At 41.9% G+C, this 21,736-nt stretch overlaps 1 protein-coding gene across 1 annotated transcript in view; it reads left to right on the forward strand.

Annotated features, from left to right (window-relative positions):
* The window catches only part of TDRD9 (tudor domain containing 9), a 109,047-nt gene that overhangs the window by 17,474 nt on the left and 69,837 nt on the right, over nt 1-21,736 (forward strand). The window contains exons 2-7 of the mRNA XM_059915878.1: nt 3,295-3,401; nt 10,846-10,943; nt 12,217-12,438; nt 13,140-13,262; nt 17,207-17,287; nt 19,342-19,506. Coding sequence (XP_059771861.1) covers nt 3,295-3,401; nt 10,846-10,943; nt 12,217-12,438; nt 13,140-13,262; nt 17,207-17,287; nt 19,342-19,506 — 796 coding nt within the window. The remainder of the gene's footprint in view (nt 1-3,294; nt 3,402-10,845; nt 10,944-12,216; nt 12,439-13,139; nt 13,263-17,206; nt 17,288-19,341; nt 19,507-21,736) is intronic.

The raw sequence follows: 21,736 nt of genomic DNA on the forward strand, positions 1-21,736 counted from the left end.
AAATATCAGGCAGAAGTAGATTTTAATGCAAATAGCGTTTTATTAAAGTAAACCTCAAATTTCAAGAATTGGTATCATACTGATAGCAGTGCATTTACATTAGACATTGATAACAAAGAGAATTAAATTGATAGCATATTTTGCATATCATAGCAATTGCCTTTTTTTTCCACTTAATGTTTCGGACATTTTTATCTATTAGCACGAATATAGCCATAACATTCTTTAAAAATGATACATATTAAGTAAGAGTATGCCATAGTTTAGCTTGTCCCTCTGTCATTCATTTTTTTCCAGGTTTTAACCACCACAGGTGTCAGGAAAAGATATCCTCTCCTTGGAGGGTCCTTTATACCCTTGCCCTGTTTTATTTTCCCTTCGTATCCCCCATGAGCATCTTGCATGTTTGTTCTGCGTCCTTCAGTGGAATGCTGGTTTTGTGAGGGCAGGGGCTTTGTTTTGTTTACTGCTGTATCTCTGTGCCTAAGACAGTGCCTCACACGTGCTAGGTGTTCAGTAAGTATTTGCTGAATGAATGAGTGCTTTGTTGGGGAGGAAGAAAACTTTCTTCTTCTAGGTTCTTCTGGCTGGTCTAAAAATTAAATTGACATGAGACAGATTAACAGGAGAAAATAAAATTTAATTTCACATGTTCAGGAACCCCACATACCTGAGAGGGTCAGAGACCCCACATACTGGAGAGGTTCAAAGACAGAACGGTAAAAGGAGGTATATATGACATCCTGAACTAAGGAGTGGGAGAGGGGCCGGGGGCTTCCAAGGACAGAAGGGTCTTTTTTTTTTTTTTTTGGCCCCATCGCATGGCTTGCAGGATCTTCCGGGTCAGGGATTTAACCTGGGCCCTCCGCAGTGAAAGTGCAGAGTCCTAACCACTGGATCACCAGGGAATTCCCCAGGAGGGTCATTTATAGGATGATAAGAAGGAGAGCAGATGTTTGGTAATTAGATGTTGGCCTTGCTGTATAGATGGGGCTCTCTATATACACACACACACACACACACACACACACATATTCTTTTCCATTATGGTTTACTACAGGATATTGAATATAGTTCCCTGTGCTATACAGTAGGACCTTGTTGTTTATCCATTCCATATATAATAGTTTGCATCTGCTAACCGCAAACTCCCAATCCTTCCCTCCCCCAGCCCTATCCCCCTTGGCAACCACAAGTCTGTTCTCTATGTCTGTGAGTCTGTTTCTGTTTCATAGGTAAATTCATTTGTATCTTATTTAATTTTAATTTAATTTTATTTAAAAAATTTTTTATTTTATTTTATTTTTTTCTGGCCTCTACAGAGTGTATTAAAAGCAGCACGTGAGGTTAACACATACTTTCACTGAATAAACATTACCTAGATATAACAAAATTCTATTTCGCTTTGAAATATCTTTTACATAGGTGACTATACATGTTTTATTACATGCACCACAGTGTGTGAATCCCATTTTTAGTGCAAGAACTTCTGTACTTATTTACATATACATGTAGGACTCTTAGAAACATCTTTTATATGTGCATCTTTAAAAAGTATATGAATTGCAGCACATATCCTTTAACTGAGAAAACACTACCCAGAGGCAATAAATTCTACCACTCTTAAAAACGTCTGTTACACATTTAACTTTGCATAGTGTCTTACATGCACCAAAGTGTGGACATCATACTCTTAATTAAGTAACTGTATGTTTTCACATGTACAGCCAAAATTCTTATAAATATCTCCTATACCTGAGATTTTACAGAATGTATGAAATGCAGCATATGCAGTGAACATTCTTTTGATGAAATAACACTTCCTGGATGTAACAAAATTCTATCACCTTAAGAAACATCTTTTTTAAAAAAACATTTTGTATCATATTTTAGATTCCGCATATAAGTGGTATCATATGGTATTTGTCTTTCTCTTTCTGACTTCACTTAGTATGATAATCTCTAGGTCCATCCATGTTGCTGCAAATGGCATTATTTCATTATTTTTATGGCTGAGTAGTATTCCATTGTATATAAGTACCACATCTTCTTTATCCATTCATCTTTTGATGAACATCTGGGTTGCTTCCATGTCTTGGCTATTGTAAATAGTGCTGCAGTGAACATTGGGGTGCATGTATCTTTTCAAATTAGAGTTTTCATCTTTTCCGGATATATGCCCAGGAGTGGGATTGCTGGATCATATGGTAGCTCTATTTTTAGTTTTTTAAGGAACCTCCATACTGTTCTCCATAGTGGCTGCGTTTTGGAAAACAGCCACTTTACGGTCCCACCAGCAGTGTAGGAAGGTTCTCTTTTCTCCACACCCTCTCCAGCATTTATTATTTGTAGATTTTTTGATGATGGCCATTCTGACTAGTATGAGGTGATACCTCATGGTACTTTTGATTTGCATTTCTCTAATAATTAGCAATGTTGAGCATCTTTTCATGTGCCTCTTGGCCACCTGGATGTCTTCTGTGGAGAAATGTCTACTCAGGTCTTCTGCCCATTTTTTGATTGGGTTGTTTTTTTTTTGATACTGAGCTGTGTGAGCCATTGGTATAGTTTGGAAATTAAGCCCTTGTCTGTCGCATCATTTGCAAATATTTTCTCCCATTCTGTAGGTTGTCTTTTTTTTTTATGGTTTCCTTTGCTGTGCAAAAGGTTGTAAGTTTGATTAGGTCCCTTTGTTTATTTTTGCTTTTATTTCTATTGCCTTGGGAGACTGACCTAAGAAAACACATTGCTACGATTTATGTCAGAGGATGTTTTGCTTCTTTGCTCTCCTGAACCTGTAGCGTCTTGACCTCCTTTAGTTCAAAATAATCCTCATACAAAAGTGACACATTTTGGGGAGGCTCGTTCTGAACCCCTACAGCTCCCATATGTGTCTTTGCATGTGCTTCCTTGTCTGCAGGTGCAAATACTGCCCTTGGGGAAGATACTGAGGAAAGAAGTGTCGGCTGGCGGGAGATGTGTTCAGAGGTTAATAGGACAGGTCATAGTGCTCTGCAGAGTAACCGCTTGTACCCATCTGCCTCCCTCTCCTCGTAACCTAAGCATAGTTGTTCTTCTTGCCAATTCAGAGGGTGGAAAAGGTTTCTCATTGTTTTAATTTGCATCTATTTGGTGACTGACTGTGAATTTGAGTGTATTTTCATTTGTTTATTGACGATTTGCAGTTTTTCGTATAGGACTTAATGAAAAAGTAACTATTCAAGAATTCTGCTAGCATGTGGGAATTTCTTAGCTTTTTGTAAACAGTATACTAACTTTTAATATTCTTTGCAGGCCACTGAGCCAAAAGAGCTCAGAGACGGAGTATATTAACAAATACAGAAAACTTGAAGCACAAGAGTTTGATATGTATGGCAGTGGTCGTTCAACCAGTGGGCCAGGTAAACGAGTATCTTTAAATATCATAAAATATGATATGTGAGTTGTTCACATGTTAAAACATTAACTTCTTAAAAGTCTTTAAGAAATGTATTTTGATCAATAAAGAATCCATATTGCTTGTTAATTCAGGATTTTGGGGGGATGAGTATATGATAGATTATAAATTGTGAGTGTGTGATGTGTTGTGAGTTGCTCATGTTTTTCTCTCTTAAGTATAGTGTCTAAATAGTCTGTCCTTTGGAAGACTAATAACGGTCCCTGACCTTACTATTAATTAGAATTACTTAAAATTGTTATTATAATTTTAATAATAATACATTATTATAAAATTATTTTATTGTTATTAAAATTATAATAGTTTTAAAAATAATAATCATATTAAAACAAAAATTTAAATAGTACATAAATGTATACAATAAAAGGTGAAGATCCTTCTTAACCTCTCCTCCTCCGAAGGAGGAGATACAAGGATACAACTGTTCAGAGTTTAGGTTTAAGCTAGTTACTTTCTGTGAGTATGCACTTTCTTTTAGTGAGCTGACTGTCTTATTAGCATTAGGCCGTATTCATATGACAGAAGTAAGTTTTTGATTTTTTTGCTTTATAAAAGGTTATCCGTCACAAACTTCCTACCTGACTTCCTAGTCAGGAAGTTCTGCCTCCTTTGTTTCTACCCTGTGTACTTATGCTGGGACTTAGGGACAGAAGTTGGGGTTAGAGTAATATTTTCCAGCCTTTTTGAAAATTATGAAATATAGTCCATACGTAGAAGTATACTAATCCTTATTCTTCTTGGTATTTATTTGGGCTTCTTGACAATATAAAATATTGGTATCCTTCATCAATTCTGGAAAATTCTGAGCCATTATCTATGCCCCAACTCTCTCATGCAGTTTTGTGTTTTTCATTTTTTTGGTCACTCTAGTATATGCAGGTTAATTTCTCATTGTTTATCTTTCTCCTAAGGCAGAAGCAGCTTTGAATTCTTTGTCTTCCTCTCTGTGTTCTTGGCTTACTATAGACTTTGGCCTGGTGTTTCCTCTCTCTCTTGCCAAGCTTTCGGTTTTTTAAAGATGATGTTTGTATATTTCATCTAGCATCTTTAGTTGTCCTCAGAAGGAATATTTGTGTGAACAGCCCAGTACCTTATTACCAGAAGTGATAGTTCAAAGTGATAGTGTGTCCTTTGATTCAATATTTACTTATTCTAAGAAAAGTACAACGTAGTACGTGTAAGAACATTTATTGCATCGTTGCTTATTTATGGGAAGCCTTAGAAGTCTCTTAAATGTCAGTGAACAGAGGCCTGGTGATTTTTATCTGTGTAGGGGAGTGTGTGGACTTTGATAGAAGCCTGAAATAGCTATGTGTTATTGTGGAAAGACATCTGTCATTTAATATTTCCTTTTGGGGAAGTGTGTTAGTTTTCAGATGACTCTTGATGATGTGATCCTTCTTGTTACGGGCTTAGTTGCTCCACAGCATGTGGGATCTTCCCAGACCAGGGCTCGAATCTATGTCCCCTGCTGGCAGGCGGATTCTTAACCACTGCACCACCAGGGAAGCCCCAGCAAAGGTATTTTGAATCAAAGTAACTGGATATAACAAAATTTTCATGTTGAAACCTTGGGGCTGGACTGGAATTAGAGGTACCAGTGCGATCTCACAGTTTTAATGTAAATAGAATAGGGATAGAAACAGCTGTGTGTGTACACACACACACACACACACACACACACACACACACACCCTCATCTCTTCCCCACAGGCACTGCCGCACTTCAAAGCATGGAGCGGCACCTCCTGCTTCCTGCGGCCCCTCTCCTCCCTCACATCCCCATCCGTGCATCACCTGGTCCTGTCCGGCCATCCCACGACCGGCTCCCCACTCTATGCCGTCACCCCAGTCGTCAGTCCCCATCCAGTCTCGCCTGGACTTCTCCTCATGTCCATGCTGGCCCCCACCAGTCCAGTCTCTCCAGAATTACCAGAGCGGTCTTCTCCAAACACTGACCTCACCCCTCGACATTCCCCCACCCGCACACACTCATGCCAAGGTGAACCGAGAACCTTCAACAGCTTCCCCTTGCTCTGAGTATTAAAGCTAAAATTCTTAGTCACGGCCCCAGGCCCTGTCACCAGTTGGGCCTATATCTCATCCAGCCTCATCCAACACAACCGCATTCGTCTTCTACTGCTCCTGTGACACGTGATCCCAACCTTAGGAGCTTAAAACAACACACACTTACGGTATTCTCTTACAGCTCTGAACGTCAGAGGTCCAAAAGCAGTCTGGGCTAAGATCCAGAGGTCTGCACAGCTGGTTCCTTCTGGAGGCTCTGGGGAAGAACCCATTCCCCACCTCTTCAGCTTCGAGAAGCCGCCCGCACTCCCTGGCTCACTGCCCCCTCCTTGTTTCACTCCGGCTTCTGTCCTCACATCTACGACTGACTCCGCTAAGAGCCCTGCGATTACACCAGACCCACCCACACAGCCCCTCCACCTCAAGCTCCTCAGCTTAATCTGTAAAGTTCCTTTCACCATGTGATGCAGCACAGTCACCACATGTTCTGAAGAGGAGGGTGAGGGTCTCTGTGGAGGGCTGTTATTCAGTCTCCAACTGACCCTGCCCACCCACACCCCAGGCTTTCTCCTATTACAGGCCCTCTGCACACATTTTCCCCTCCCCTGATCCCCAAACTGTCTAGGTAACTTCTGTAACATCTATTCATCCTTCAGCTCCAAGCTCAATTGTTACTTTCCTGATACCCCAGCTCAAGTCAGAAACCCTTGTCCTAAGTCCCCAGAGAGTTTATCTTTCAGAGCATTTACCTCCAAAAGCATTTATTTGTGTAACTACATGATTAAATGATAATCTCTGTAAGGGGCGGGACCAGGTCTTTTTAACTTATATTCTCATTGCTTCACACCGTCCCTGGCACACACCTTGATAAACATTGGTCGTTGAGTGAATCCTCCAAGTGCACTCAAAGCTATGTGACTGCCTAGTGAAAAGCTCCAAATATATTAAGATGCCATGGACAGAGAAAGCAAATAGCAGTTTCAAATATGAATCCAAATCAAAAGTTACAAGAGCAGACACTTGCACTTGCAGGCACTCATTTGTAATCTAGTCACCTCCACACAGTGGCAATCCCTATGGCATGCTCCAGGACCAGCAGTGGTGTGCTTGAGGTTTGTATATGTGAGTGACCAGGTGATGCACGGATGGGGATGTGAGGGAGGAGAGGGGCCACAGGAGGCAGGAGGTGCCACTCCATGCTTTGAAGTGCGGCAGTGCCTGTGGGGAAGAGATGAGGTTCTCGTGTGTGTGTGTGTGTACACACAGCTGTTTCTATCCCTATTCTGTCTATTTACATTAAAACTGTGAGATCGCACTGGTACCTCTAATTCCAGTCCAGCCCCAAGGTTTCAACATGAAAATTTTGTTATATCCAGTTTAAAATACTTTGATTCAGAATACCTTTGCTGGGGCTTCCCTGGTGGTGCAGTGGTTAAGAATCCGCCTGCCAGCAGGGGACATGGATTCGAGCCCTGGTCTGGGAAGATCCCACATGCTGCGGAGCAACTAAGCCCGTGAGCCACAACTACTGAACCTGCGCTCTGGAGCCCGCAAGCCACAACTACTGAGCCCACATGCCACAACTACTGAAGCCCGTGTGCCTAGAGCCCGTGCTCTGCAACAAGAGAAGCCACCGCAGTGAGAAGCCCATGTACTGCAACGAAGACCCAATGCAGCCAAAAAAATAAATAAATAAATAATAAATAAATAATAAATTAAAAAATAATAATTAAAAAATACCTTTGCTTTTGGCGCGATACAGGTGTTATTTCATCTGTATAACTGTTTTAAAAAATTATTTCTAAGTAGAAATCCAAGAACGCACATTCCGTGAATTTCTGTGAATTACATTAGAATATTTTATATAGTTTAAAGTAAATCATTTTTTAAAATTGAGATTTAGTAGCATTTCTGAACAGCTTGACCTTGGTTCCAAGCTGTGGACTCCTGCAGGGTTTCTGTTGTTTTCATATAGCAGTTTTGAATTTGTCCTGGGATGGTGTCCTTAGTTGTGATTAAATGCCACAGTGCTACCTCCCTTTTAATTTGGTGATATTTTTGGTGGTTGTTTCCATCCCTTTGATAGCTTTTCTTTTGAGTTTAAGAGAATGGCCTGTATGGAGTTTTCAATAACTGAGAAGGGAAATATTCAAATTAAGTTTAATTTTGTATTTGGAATACCAACCCATACTTGGAGAAAGTGATATGTAATTATTTTGAAGATTTAATTTTATGCTTAAATGAGCAATGCAGTAATTAAACTTATTTTCTATAGTATACAGTGTCTAGATTTTATGATAAGAAATGTTATTATGTTCTCCAGTTAAAATCCATTATATACTGTTTGGAACCCTGACTCCTGAATTTTTTTGGTTAGATTTTATATTTGAGAAACTAGCAATTTTCATGGTTTCCAGTTTTTTCCAGTTCATGTGAGATATTTTGATGTTAATAACCTTGGATAAAGAGATAACAGGAAAATAAAATTTGAGGTTGAGGTACTTCTCATATCACTTTTGGATTACACTTTGCTGTATGTGGTTTGTTGATTTGCGTTAAATTACCCATTTTCTTTTCTTTGAGAACTTACCTGTAATATTTTCCTGGCCTCCTCCTTTGATTTGGTTGCTGCTGCACAGGTGAAAGAGCTGCACAGCCGTGAACATGTCTTTTGCTTCCTGTCTTCCCTCTGGCGGTGGATGTGGAGGCTGGACTTGATTTGCGCTCGGTCGGCTGCAGCCAGTGACCTAAAAATGTCAGCCTGTGTTTCTTGTTAAACACAGAGAGGGCTGTGGTTTAGACAATACAGTTAGGACTTCTGCAATTCTTTTCTTGTAGCATTTCTGTCTTTAAGCAGCAACCTTCAAAATGCATGTAATCAAGGAATGTAAGTCACATCAGTGTTGTCAAAGTGGTGGCTCGTTTAGCAGCACCGTGAGCCACGGGTGCAGGTTCTGAGCAAAAAATACAGCTGCTGCCTTTCTGTCTTTCTAAAGAGTCTGTGTCACCTCTCTTCCCCGTGCAGGCCTTGTCCCTCTCACCCTGCGTCCCACTCCCTGTCACTGCGTCTCCCAGCGGTGTCACAGCTCAGGAGCTCCTCCCTCTGTCTCTCCTCGTTTGTTTGGAGTCTCATCCCTTCCCTTTGTGTTAAGAAGGCCTATTATTGATTGATAAGCCTACCAACACCAAGAATGGGAAGGTCTCTATTTTTTCCCTATTTATGCGTATATCATCTCAGTCCTTGCATTTGTAGACTGGCCTGGGTACCCAGCCATCATTTAGAATTCTAAATAATATAAAATCTTGGAACCATTTGTAAGTTAGGAACTGTTCACACATTGAGTTTTTTTTTGTTTTTTTTTAAATTTATTTTTGGCTGCGTTGGGTCTTTGTTGTTGCACACGGGCTTTCTGTAGTTGCGGCGAGCGGGGGCTATTCTCGGTTGCGGTGCGCGGGCTTCTCATTGCGGTGGCTTCTCTTGTTGTGGAGCACGGGCTCTAGGCGCGAGGACTTCAGTAGTTGTGGCACGTGGGCTCAGTAGCTGTGGCTCGTGGGCTCTGGAGCGCAAGCTCAGTAGTTGTGGCGCACGGGCTTAGCTGCTCCGCGGCATCTGGGATCTTCCCAGACCAGGGCTCGAACCCATGTTCCCTGCCTTGGCAGGCGGATTCTTAACCACTGCGCCACCAGGGAAGTCCCACACGTTGAGTTTTGCTACATGTTTTGAAGGTAGTGTGGTTAAATTAAAGGGCTTTTTAGCTGAGAGTGCTTCTGGAAGGGGTGAGATTGAGCGCAAGTGTACCAGTGGGAACACAGGACAGCGTCAGTGATTGTGTTTCTTTAAAGCTAAGTGGAGCAACGGAAGGAGAGTGAGATGTGAGAGTGGACAGAAATGCACGCTTTGGAGTTTGGCGGTCACTAGTGAGGAGACTAGAAGGTTAGAAAGCTGTTGAGGGCAGGACTTAGAGAACTTTCCCCCGAAGTCAGTGCCGCGATGCCCTAGAAGGAACTCTGCTTCCAAAGAGAAACTGTTTTTGCTTTGAGAGAGATCAGAACGGTCTCCTCTGTTCTTAAAATTCAGAACAAGTACTGCACATCTTGATTCAACTGTAGGAAAATAGCCATATTTTAATTATATAGTTAGACCGATTTTGAAACTGAGAGTATGTGTAGGGGAAAATGTAGGAGAGCAAAAGCAAAGCATGGACACGTGTGTCAAGTGGGAAGGGTGATGGCAGAACAGAGGGAGAGGCTGGGGCAGAGAAGCAAAGGGCTGGGAGGAACAGGGAGGGGGGCGTTGAGGGGAGACCTGGGGAGGGAGCCAGCTCAGTGCTGAGTTTGGGAGAGACAGGGAAGCTTTCAAAGTTTATTTACTTTGGAAGTCAAACTTCCTTCCCAATAGAAGTCTGTATCCTGTGAATTTTGATGATTTGTCAAGAATTTGTGGCATCCGGAGTGTAGTGCGTGTATGTACAGGAGGATGTTCAGTAACAGGGCTGGGCAGAGCTCCCCAGGGTGTGTCTTTCTTTTTTTCTTTAAGTAATAAATTTATTTTATTTTATTTATTTATTTTTGGCTGTGTTGGGTCTTCGTTGCTGCTTACGGGCCTTCTCTACTTGCGGTGAGCGGGGGCTACTCTTCGTTGCAGCGCACGGGCTTCTCATTGCGGTGGCTTTTCTCATTGTGGAGCACGGGCTCTAGGTGCGCGGGCTTCAGTAGTTGTGGCATGCGGGCTCAGTAGTTGTGGCTCACAGGCTCTAGAGCGCAGGCTCAGTAGTTGTGGCGCACGGGTTTAGTTGGTCCGCGGCATGTGGGATCTTCCCAGAGCAGGGATCGAACCCACGTCCCCTGCATTGGCAGGCGGACTGTCAACCACTGCGCCACCAGGGAAGCCCCCCAAGGTGTGTCTTTGTCAGAGTAAAGTTGTCCCTTCCAGGGTGCTTGTTCCCAAGGTATCCTTAGGGTGTTTGGTTGTCTACTACTGATGTATTTTAGTAGCAAGGAATGAACACTTAACAAATTGGTGTGAAATTTCAAGTAAAAGTTTGTTCTTTACGCTAATCATTTTTGTGCCATTGTCAAGTGATGAGTACTGTGCTCTGCAGATCTTTTATCTTAGCAGGTAGTGCTGAGCCTACAGCACTGATTGCTCTCACGGAGGGTAAGGTGGTGCTCAGCTTGTATAAGTTATTAGCAGTGGGTGCTAAGGGAATTTTCTAATTACCCTGCTCACAGCGTTAGCCTGTAGAATGTGTATTTGTGTGTGTGTACAGCTTGCTGTATATATAGATAAAACAGTAGGTTGTCTACCTTGTCTTTTTTCATATAAGAAATAGCATTGTATTTGTTTTGTCTGAATCCAGGTCCAAGGCCACCTTTAGCTAAATCAAGCAATGTGATGTGCATCCCAGAGACAACTTATAAATATCCTGATTTGCCTATAAATCGATGTAAGGAAGAGGTAAAATTATTTTTGTCATAATGTAATTTTGTTGTTTGACTAAATGCCGGCGACCCAGCCCTTGGTTTCTGGTCTGAAAGTGATGAGGTGCTGGGCAGGCACCCCGGGGAGGTGGTTTTGTGTAATAAGCGTGTTGATGGCCTTCCTTTTGGCTGTGCTTCATTTGTTCAGCCTTCCCCTGAGCTCATCTCCTCATATTTAATTATTCATCTAGTCTTCCCTGCTCTGAAATAAGTGTGAGTAAACACCTGCTGGGCCCCAGGAGAGCTGCTTCTTGAAATACCCACTGCCCAGACTTTTTAGAAAGCAAATAATGCCCTCAGCCGCAGTCTTCTCTAGCATTCCACTGGGTTTTCTTTACACTCTGCCTGGTTTGTTTGCCTGGTGATTGAGCAGTCATTGATACATTATTTTAAGAACAATGTTGGGCAGTATAGCAGCAGGATGATTACACTTTTAATTAGTTACATGTTATTAAACATGGGTAAAAGTAAGCATATTGAAACCTTAATTAACTATACTAGTGGAAGAAGTGGTTATAGATAAGACTAAACTGTAAATGTTCTAAATTTAATTTTTATTTTGCTTTAGATCGAATCATGCAGCTTTTGTAGAGTAGATATACTTTATTAATTTTTAAGAGGCCAATATTCAAATTAATTTGTATTCCCTGACCATGGCAATTGCTAGAGTGATAAGAGCTTACGCATGTTTAGGGTGGAGGCGGGGGGTGGTGGGGAGAAATTGGGTTGGCGTTCTAGAGCTGCTCCGTACAGTCTGTACGTGGAACAGTAGAAGTTAATTGTTTAAAAATGTGTCTGAAGAGTTTCAAATGAGAATTTAAAGCCACTTGAGTGTAATAACAGCTGTGTTTTCTTGTTTCTCAGTAGAATTACACGGAGGTTCATTACAAAATTTTAAAATAATAGAAATTTAGACTTAGCAAGAGCTATAGAAATTCATTTTGGTGTTTTCATATTTATAGACGACGAAATTGAGACATAGGGCTCAGTGAACTTGGCCTGAATTTCTGTGGCAATTAGTTATTGTTCACAGTGGTCAAATTGGTTTCAAATTCAGCAACCGTTAGTAACCTTCTTTCTCTCGTTTGTGATGCTTAGGTGGTTAGGTAATAATTTAACTTTTAAGGATGAAAAGAAAATAAATTCTGAAAGTCTTCCTGAGATAAAGCTTTTGGATCATAGGTAATACTTTATTACATCATTGTTAAATTTGTGGCAATTTTGAAGGTTTTTTTTTTTTTAAATTCTAGGTCGTTTCTTTGATAGAAAGTAATTCTGTGGTAATCATACACGGTGCCACTGGTAGTGGTAAAAGTACTCAGCTCCCGCAGTATATCTTGGATCATTACCTCCAGCGCTCTACCTATTGCAACATTGTGGTCACCCAGCCGCGGAAGATCGGGGCCAGCAGCATCGCCAGGTGGATCAGTAAAGAGCGCGCCTGGGCCCTGGGTGGTCTGGTGGGCTATCAGGTGAGACTGAGAGAGGGAGCCATCTCGCTCTTGGTTAATTTTTTCTTTTAATTTATTTTTTGGTCATGCCACATGGCATGTGGGATCTTAGTTCCTCGACCAGGGATTGAACCCACGCCCCCTGTGTCGGAAGCGCAGAGTCTTAACCACTGGACCACCAGGGAAGTCCCTCTTTGTTAATTTTTTATTTTATGTAAGTTGATGATAAGATGTGATTATTTTCTGCTGGAAAAGAAAATGAAATCAGTTGCTTATAGAGAAGAATTATGGCATAATTTTAAAAACAGTGAATCTCTGAAGTTCTTGAAACTATTGATAACTTTAGTTTCTTTCTCAGTTGAATAGAAAAGAAGTGAGAATGCTCAGACTTGAGAATGACTTTTATATAATTTTATCTATTAATTATATCTTTATGTTGAAGATGTCTTCATACATAATCATTTTAACATAAAAATGATATGGGAAGTACGACTAGATAGGCCAATCTCTCCCCCCATCACCAAAAAAGAAGAAGAAGAAGGAAGAAAAATCAACTTGAGAATTTCAGTTTTAATTTAGGCCCTATATTTTTTGTGATATACAATAATTTTTTTTCCCTTTCTTACCTTCATTATGAAATGAACATAGCATTTTTTGGTAGTTAAATGTGAACCATTTAAACTGAAAATTTTCTCCTTTCTTTTTTCCTTCCCCAATTTTAGGTAGGGTTGGAGAAAATAGCAACAGAAGATACCAAGTTAATTTATATGACAACTGGCGTGCTGCTTCAGAAAATAGTTAGTGCCAAGAGTTTGATGGAATTCACGCATGTCTTCATTGATGAAGTAAGTGCTCTGCTCTTATGTTCATGTTCCTATTTGATAAGAGAGCACAGTGCAAGTTACTTGTAACGTGTCAAAAAGTACTTTGGGTCTATATCTGCTTATTCTACTTAGAATGTTGATTTTCTGTTTTTATACTTTGCTCTTACTTCCCAAATGTGGGTGGGGATGTTGAGGACTGTGAAAAGATTCCTTGTTTAGAGCAGGGGTTGGCAGACTACAGCCCTCAGGCCAAAGTTGGCCCCTGTTTTTGTAAGTGAAGTTTTATCGGCACACAGTTTTGCTCTTTGTTTACGATTGCTGGTGTTCTACAGAAGAGATGAGTAGTTGGGACAGGACCATATGTTCCGTGAAGCTGGAAGTATTTGCCCTCTGGCCTTTTACAGGGAAAGGCTGCTGACCTTGGTTTAGAGTGTTAGCCACATCAGACAATTAAAAGAACTTTAATTGTCTGTAGGTATTTTTTGTGCCTTACAGATACTTTCCATCTAGTAAAACAAGGACCATAATATCTTTTAAGAAAATGAATAAAGTAAATAGATGATATTGATCTATTCACTTTTCTAAAAAAATCTCTAATAAAGTATTGTGAACCCTGTCTTTGTGCCAGTCTTAGCTTTCTCGACTTTTCTCAATAAGGATGGAATATTTAATTGATTTTTATTTGATTCTATTCTGTTCTATTTAGGCCGCGCAATGCGGCTTGTGGGATCTTAGTTTCCTGACCAGGGGTTGAACCTGCGCCCTCTGCAGTGAAAGCACCGAGTCCTAACCACTGGACCACCAGGGAATTCCTGATTTTGTTTATAGAGTTTTTTGAGGTGGGGAGATGCTGTGTTCAAACAGTTTTCCAAGGAGCTTTGGAAATGCCTCTACCCCAAACTCTTGAGTTTTAAACCTCATCAGTAATTATGCCTTGAGAAGCTTTACTTATTTCTTGTGGCATTAGAAACATCAGCAAATAAATAGGATTAGTGGGAGACTGTGAGGTGGGGCCGGAGCACCTGATAGAGGCTGGAATGAAACCCCCTGAGCAGCCCTTTAGGGAAAGGTCTCTCCATTCTCTTGATATGTGTGTGATCAGTATAATACCGAAACATACTGTCAATGGAAATAATCAGTAAACAATCTATAATAGGAATAGAAAAGAGTGTTACTTGAGCCAAACTGAGGACTATAGCCTGGGACACACAGATTAAAGAAGCACTTGAACTGTGTTCTGCTGGACTACAAAATGGGGGGCTTATAAAGGCAAAAACTGAAAAATACAAGTTGTTTGTTGAGAATTAAGATTGGAGCTGGAGAGAAGTAAGGGTGCTAGTTAAGCAAGAATTGGTTGGGGTCTGAAATGGTTGCATAATTATAAGCGGAGACCTTGAGACCGTAAGGTTGCAGTTGGCAGCTGCTGGCAGATACTGTATTGAGAATGGCTGAAGGTGTCCTTGAGTCTGATACAGTTCAGAAAATTCAGGTTCCAAGTGATGGAGGAACGTGTCTGAAACCACATCCACAAGGGCCACCCGGCTCCATTTTGGATGCCTGAACCATAGTTACTCCATTTTTATGTTTAAATGCATTCTCTTCTTTAATGGTTAAAGCAGATGCACAATGCCTGTGTGACAGGCCACAAAACAAGGCTGTTCTAATTAGCATAAAGTCCAAGCATGTCATGTATAAGCCAGAATGACTTCACCACACCTCAATATGTGAAAATTTCTTCCATTGATACTGCAGGTAAAGCTGAGTGGGTGCATTTACTAGCCTGTGTACATTTACTTGGTTTTAAATTACTGTTGGTTGTTTGAGAGAGTAAAAAAAGGTGGAAAATATGTTGTTATTCTTTGCAATACAGTGTGATGTGCAGTATGGTTCATAATTTTTCTTTATGACTTTTGGCAGTTTTGAGTGTCTTTAGGTAGTGATGAAATTCAAACTTAGGCAGTATGCCCAAAGGTGGTATTATAAAGTCCACATTAGTTACCGTTTGTTGTTGAGCCTTTTACTGAGGCCTCCAGATAGCATGGTGTTGTGGGGTAGTTCACTCCAGAGCTCTACTTCTCTTGCCTCCATTTATTTCTGTAGATCCAGCAACTCTCTGACTGTGTTAGGAGGTGTCTTTGCGCACACACGCCTGAGTGGCGTGGACGTGCCCATGCACACTGCGTTACTGGGTGCATTCCTTCCTGAAGCTGCGTGATGGTAGCTGAACGCAAGTCGGCTACACTCTGCAGGAGCTTGTCCTACAGGGGAGCGCCTCGTCACTCGGTTACATGAGCAGCTTCCTGCTCTACCACCGTGTCCCCAGCTCCTCGTAGGTGCTCTAATAACTATTTGCTTAACAAATTAATGGGTTGGATAGACCTGAAGTTTCAGTTTTACAAAGAATTTTGTTCCTATTGTTCAGGATGATTTGAATTTCAAAAGAAATCTAAGAAGTTGAAGATGGCCAGGCAGTTGAAAATGGAATGATCATGTCCTTAACTTCTTAGCTCTTGAAAAAGAATAAACTAGCTTCAGGTGAATCATTCGTTTAGTAAACATTTTTTGAGTACTTGCCTCATTAGGTGCTGAGGTTGTAAAGATGCAGAAGTTGTAGTTTCTGCTCTCAGCCACTCTGCTGGGGAGACACATATCTGCTGAGATATGTGTAATTATGGGCAACGGAGAAGGGCCTGGGGCAGGGAGAGGACTGTGGGCATCCTGGGATACGGGGTGAGTGGGGTCCTCAGGGCAGGAGGGGGAGGCAGCCCGGCCTCCAGCAACTGGGAGAAGCCGGGCTGTGTGAAGTCAGAGCTCTGGAGGCTGTAGTGGTGGTGTGGAGGCCAGGGGAGTCTCAGCGCTAAGGAGAGGTCACTTTGGGGCTCTTGCCTGAGCACAGCCTTTATTTTTCTTGCTTAAGTACGCGAGGCAGGATGTTTGTGTTGAGGAAGTGCTCTGGGGTTTGGTGATAGAACGAAATGAGAGTTAGATTAATAAGGTGTCTGTTAGGGTTTCCAGCCGTTATGCAGGAACGTTAAATACTTTCCAGCTGCTGGTTTTTTTTTCTTTTCTCTGTACTCTTTCTGTCCATACCTGCTTCAGTGGGAAGTGCGGCCGGGAAGGAGCCGGCTAGAGAATAAACAATGGAGCCTTTCGCCTGGAGGAGAAGGGAGCCCCCTCTTTCAGACTCAGTAGTTAATCTCTCCACTTGGGCAGAGAAATGTCCCAGAGTAGAATCTGCTGTCCCCTTGTGCCTTGGGGAGCCCAACTAAGTGTAGAGAAATGGCCACACGTGACTTAGCCCTGGGTGTTGGCTGGTTTGGGGCAGGCCCTCGGGGTGGCTCGGCCAGGAGGGCGCTGTCTGAGCAGCCGGCCCCCGGGGGACCCCGCAGCCCCATTTCCCCGGGTGCTACCGCGGGGCTTCCTATTGCCCTCAGCTCCTCACCCAGCCCTGCGCTACCTGCTCCTGACTGAGCCAGCTCTTCCCGAGCCCACCCTGTGAGCTCCAGCCTGCCAGGCGGGGGCACTGCTGCCCGGGCATAGCCACCGCCCTGCACGCCCTTGCTGAAGTAGTAGTGTGAATACGCCCATGCAGAGGGGTGCTGTGGGCCGGGAGCGGCAGAGGGAGGCTGGTCTGCTGCTCCTCGGTGGTGGGACGCTTTGTGTTGTCACAGTGGGCAGGGCCGAGAGTGCTAAACATTCCTCTGTCCAGATGCCAGTAGGGCCCTACAGAGAAGCACGGGGGCTGGGGGGCACAGTGACGCACACGCCTCTCGTGTGTGCTCTCTGGTTTGTGGGCCGCCGTTCTTTGCTTCCTCTTAACCAGGAGTGATAGTTTCCTGAGGGACGGCGTTTAGCGCAGAGACTTAGTCCCCAGGCCCCTAGGCGCACCGTTGAACCCCTTTCCCTCCGGTCACTCAGCAGTGCCGTGTGCCTTCCCACGTGGGGTGCCCCTTTCTATTTTGCAGGTACATGAGCGAACTGAAGAAATGGATTTCCTGTTGTTGGTCGTCCGCAAACTTCTAAGAACAAATTCACGTTTTGTGAAGGTAAAGTTGATTTCATGAGTAACTGAAATATTTAGGGTTAAGATTTATTATTTAGTTTTGTTTCTCTTTATTTTAATAGAAACGGTTGAAAGCAGTGACTCTTAAAATTCATTGTCTTGTGTAGTCCTCCAGATCTTGCTAGGAAGCTGGCTAAAGGGCGTTCTCGTATGATCAGACTATGGAGTCCTTTTTGGTTATTATGTTGCATTAAATTGTAAAATATTCTCCAGGCTGCAGAAAATGATCTGATAATAGTTGACTCTAATGAAATGCTGGGTATTAGAGCACTGCTTTTGGTTGAATAGGTACCATAATCTGAGGGTATGTGACTATATCTGTAATCTCTGTTTTAAAAGTAGCACTGGGGCTTCCCTGGTGGCGCAGTGGTTGAGAATCTGCCTGCCAATGCAGGGGACACGGGTTCGAGCCCTGGTCTGGGAAGATCCCACATGCCACGGAGCAGCTGGGCCCGTGAGCCACAATTACTGGGCCTGCGCGTCTGGAGCCTGTGCTCCGCAACAAGAGAGGCCGCGATGGTGAGAGGCCCGCGCACCGCGATGAAGAGTGGTCCCCACTTGCCGCAACTAGAGAAAGCCCTCACACAGAAACGAAGACTCAACACAGTCATAAATAAATAAATAAAAGAACGTGAATTTCTTAAAAAAAAAAAAAAAAAAAAAAAGTAGCACTGAGTCACACTGAAGTTTGAGAATAGTTATATGCACTGTTATTATAGGAGACTTGAGTTAGGAGCTAACTGAAAGTCCGTGGCAATGGTAAACATTGCTTACATTCTATTTGAACAAAAAGGGCAAAGAAGTGAACTAGGCCAAAATAGCAAAAGGTTTGTAATTATTATGCAGTTTAGACATAGGTCAATCCAGCCATGCTAAGTAGGAGTCTTTCAGAAGCAGCAGTGATTGGGTGCATGTCATTCATTATATAAAGGAACTATGGAAGGATTTGCTGTTATTGGAAAACAGATGCCCTCTAAATCATGACATATTTTGTCTTCAAGTGTTTCATCTCTCTGTCCGTTTAGGGAGACATTCCCACCCTGCCCCAAGGTAGGGACATCTACCTTAGGACGCTCACAGTCTCACCTGGTGGGTGCTGACTAAATGGAACCCTCAATTTGCAATAAGTTGTCTTATTGCTTGAGATGACTATAAAATGAATGAGAGAATTTGGCTATTTCATTCCTTTTTTTGAATCTTAAAGATGACATTGAAGGTTGTTCAACAAGTCCGGACCTTTCTTTTTCTTTTTTTTGGCCATGCCATGGGGCATGTGGGATCTCAGTTCCCTGACCAGGGATTGAACCTGTGCCCCCTGCATAGGAAACGTGGAGTCTTAACCACTGGACTGCCAGGGAAGTCCCCGGAATCTGGACCTTTCTTTTTTTTTTTTTTTTTAATAAATTTATTTATTTTTGGCTGTGTTGGGTTTTTGTTGCTGTGTGCAGGTTTTCTCTAGTTGTGGTGAGCAGGGGCTACTCTTTGTTGCAGTGTGCGGGCTCCTCATTGTGGTGGCTTCTCTTGTTGCGGAGCACGGGCTCTAGGCACGCGGGCTTCAGTAGTTGTGGCACGTGGGCTCAGTAGTTGTGGCTCGTGGGCTCTAGAGCGCAGGCTCAGTAGTTGTGGCGCACGAGTTTAGTTGCTCCGCAGCCTGTGGGATCTTCCCGGACCAGGGCTCGAACCCGTGTCCCCTGCATTGGCAGGCGGATTCTTAACCACTGCGCCACCAGGGAAGCCCTTAAGTTAGCTTTCCGATGCAAAGTGTCCTTTTAGGTTAATGGTTGTAATTTAGCTTTATTGGAGAAATGTAGTTTCTCACTTGATAAAGCAATTGAAGAGAAATTTAAAAATTGGCATCTCTGAGCATTCTTTAAACTGTAATAATTTGAATTACACTGGAGATCAAATCAAAGTATTCAGTTAAAGTTTTGAAAATTATTAAAACAGAAGACAAGCCTGGAATTGTAAAAGTATTTCATTTCAGTTATTATTATCATCATCATTTTGTCTGTTTTAATGGTTTCTCTTACTCTGTAGGTAGTCCTGATGTCGGCCACCATCAACTGTAAAGAGTTTGCAGATTACTTTGCTGTTCCTGTTCAGAACAAGATGAACCCTGCTTATATTTTTGAAGTGGAAGGAAAGCCCTATTCAGTTGAGGAGTATTATCTTAATGATTTGGAGCACATTCATCATAGCAGGGTATGTTGGAATGCATTGTTTCTTTTACAGTGAATGTACTTTTGTATTTGATCAAACCTGCATTTATTAGCTACAATTGCAAGGCTTAAAATTGGAGCAGAGAGATGGTGTGGAATGGGACTGGCGAAGAATAAGAGGAAGGGAACTCCGGGGTTTGTTGTCCTAAACTGTGAGCATGATAAGCACTCACATTGTATATCCCGGTGAAAATTATTCAAACTGGTTTTATACTTTATTGATGTTGAAGAATAAAATATCAGCTTTTGGTCAGCTACAAAATTGTAGATTCAGCTGAGGGTAGAGGTAATTTTATTTCTGTTAAATTAAATTTTCTAATGTAAGTTGTATTGTTCTAAACTGAAGGAGGATTGCATTGTGGGAACAGTGTGTGATAATATATTCTTATGAAAAGTTGCAGTTGATTTACAGTTGTTTTCACGTGGGTAATACATTTATAGGATTTGAAGATCAAAGAGTATATGCAGGTATAAAATATCTCCTTCCTACTCCTGTCCTCTGTCTGCCCAGTTCCCCCACTAAATTATTGTCATTAATTTCTTTGGATCTTTCCATATTTACAAGCAAATATGGATGTATTGTTTCTCTTTTTTACAGAATGATAGCATTCTATTCTATGTGCATCTTGTTTTTTTTCACTTACCTTTTCACATTTTTTACATGTCATATAGTTTCTTCATTCCCTTTTTAGAGCTACATAACATTCTTTTATGTGAATATAAATATAAAGATTATTCTTTTTTTTAAATTGAAGTATGGTTGATTTACAATGTTGTGTTAGTTTCTGGTGTACAGCAAAGTGATTCGGTTATATATATATTGTGTGTGTGTATATATTTTTCATATTCTTTTCCATTATGGTTTATTACAGGGTATTGAATATAGTTCCCTGTGCTATACAGTAGGACCTTAACTGTTTATGTATTTTATATGTAGTAGTTGGTATCTGCTAATCCCAAACTCCTAATTTAACTCTCCCCCACCCCTTTTCCCCTTTGGTAACCAGAAGTTTGTTTTCTATGTCTCTGAGTCTTTTTGCAAATAAGTTCATTTGTATCATATTTTAGATTCCACATGTAAGAGATATCATATGGTATTTGTCTTTCTCTGTCTGACTTACTTCACTTAGTATGATAATCTCTAGGTCCGTCCATGTTGCTGCAAATGGCATGATTTCATTCTTTTCTATGGCTGAGTATTATTCCATTGTATATATGTACCGTATCTTTATCCATTCATCTGTCGATGGACATTTAGGTTGCTTCCATGCCTTGGCTATTGTGAATAGTGCTGCTATGAATGTTGGGGTGCATGTAGTAAAGATTATTCTTTATTTAACTAATCTACAGTGTTTCTTATCTTTTCTTATTAAAAACAGTGCTAAAGAGAACATCTTTGTTCATGTGAAGGTATATCTTGTAGGCCAGGGTTTCTTAGCCTCAGAACAATTGATATTTTGGGCCAGGTAATCCTGTATGGTGGGGGCTGTCCTGTGCATTGTAGGATGCTTGATATTTAATAGCTCTGCTGGCCTTGACCCACCAGATGCGAGTAGGGCTCCTTCCCATCCCCACTCCCCTGTGACAACCAAAAATGTTTCTGGACATCCCTGGGATGGGAGTAAAACACCTCTTTCGAGGACCCCTGTGTAGGTTGTGCCTTCCTGGAAGTGGGTCAGAGGATGTGTGCATTTGGAATTTTGATGGATGTTGCCAAATTGCTCTGTATAAGAGTTTGACTTTTATTAAAAACATCTGTAGGGACTTCCCTGGTGGTCCAGTGGTTAAGACTCTGGGCTCCCAATGTAGGGGACATGGGTTTGATCCCTGGTTGGGGAACTAAGATCCCGCATGCCGCGCAGCTCGGCCAAAAAAAAAAAAGAAATCTGTAATGTTAAAGTAAACAGTCTCTACTACAATGAGTTGGCCGACTAGGGTTCACCTCATTAGAAGATATATTTTGTCAAATCTAATTATGTCAGAGGGAGGCCAGTGATGGCCATTAGAACGTAGCACTTCTTTTTTTTCTCCCAGCTTTTAATTTTTTTAAAAAAATTAATTAATTAGTTTATTTATTTTTGGCTGCATTGGGTCTTTGTTGCTGCACATGGGCTTTAGTTGCGGTGAGCGGGGCTACTCTCTGTTGTGGTGCGCGGACCTCTCACTGCAGTGGCTTCTCTTGTTGCAGAGCACGGGCTCTAGGCGCGTGGGCT

Source organism: Balaenoptera ricei, chromosome 2 (assembly GCF_028023285.1).
Source record: "Balaenoptera ricei isolate mBalRic1 chromosome 2, mBalRic1.hap2, whole genome shotgun sequence".
NCBI lineage: Eukaryota > Metazoa > Chordata > Mammalia > Artiodactyla > Balaenopteridae > Balaenoptera > Balaenoptera ricei.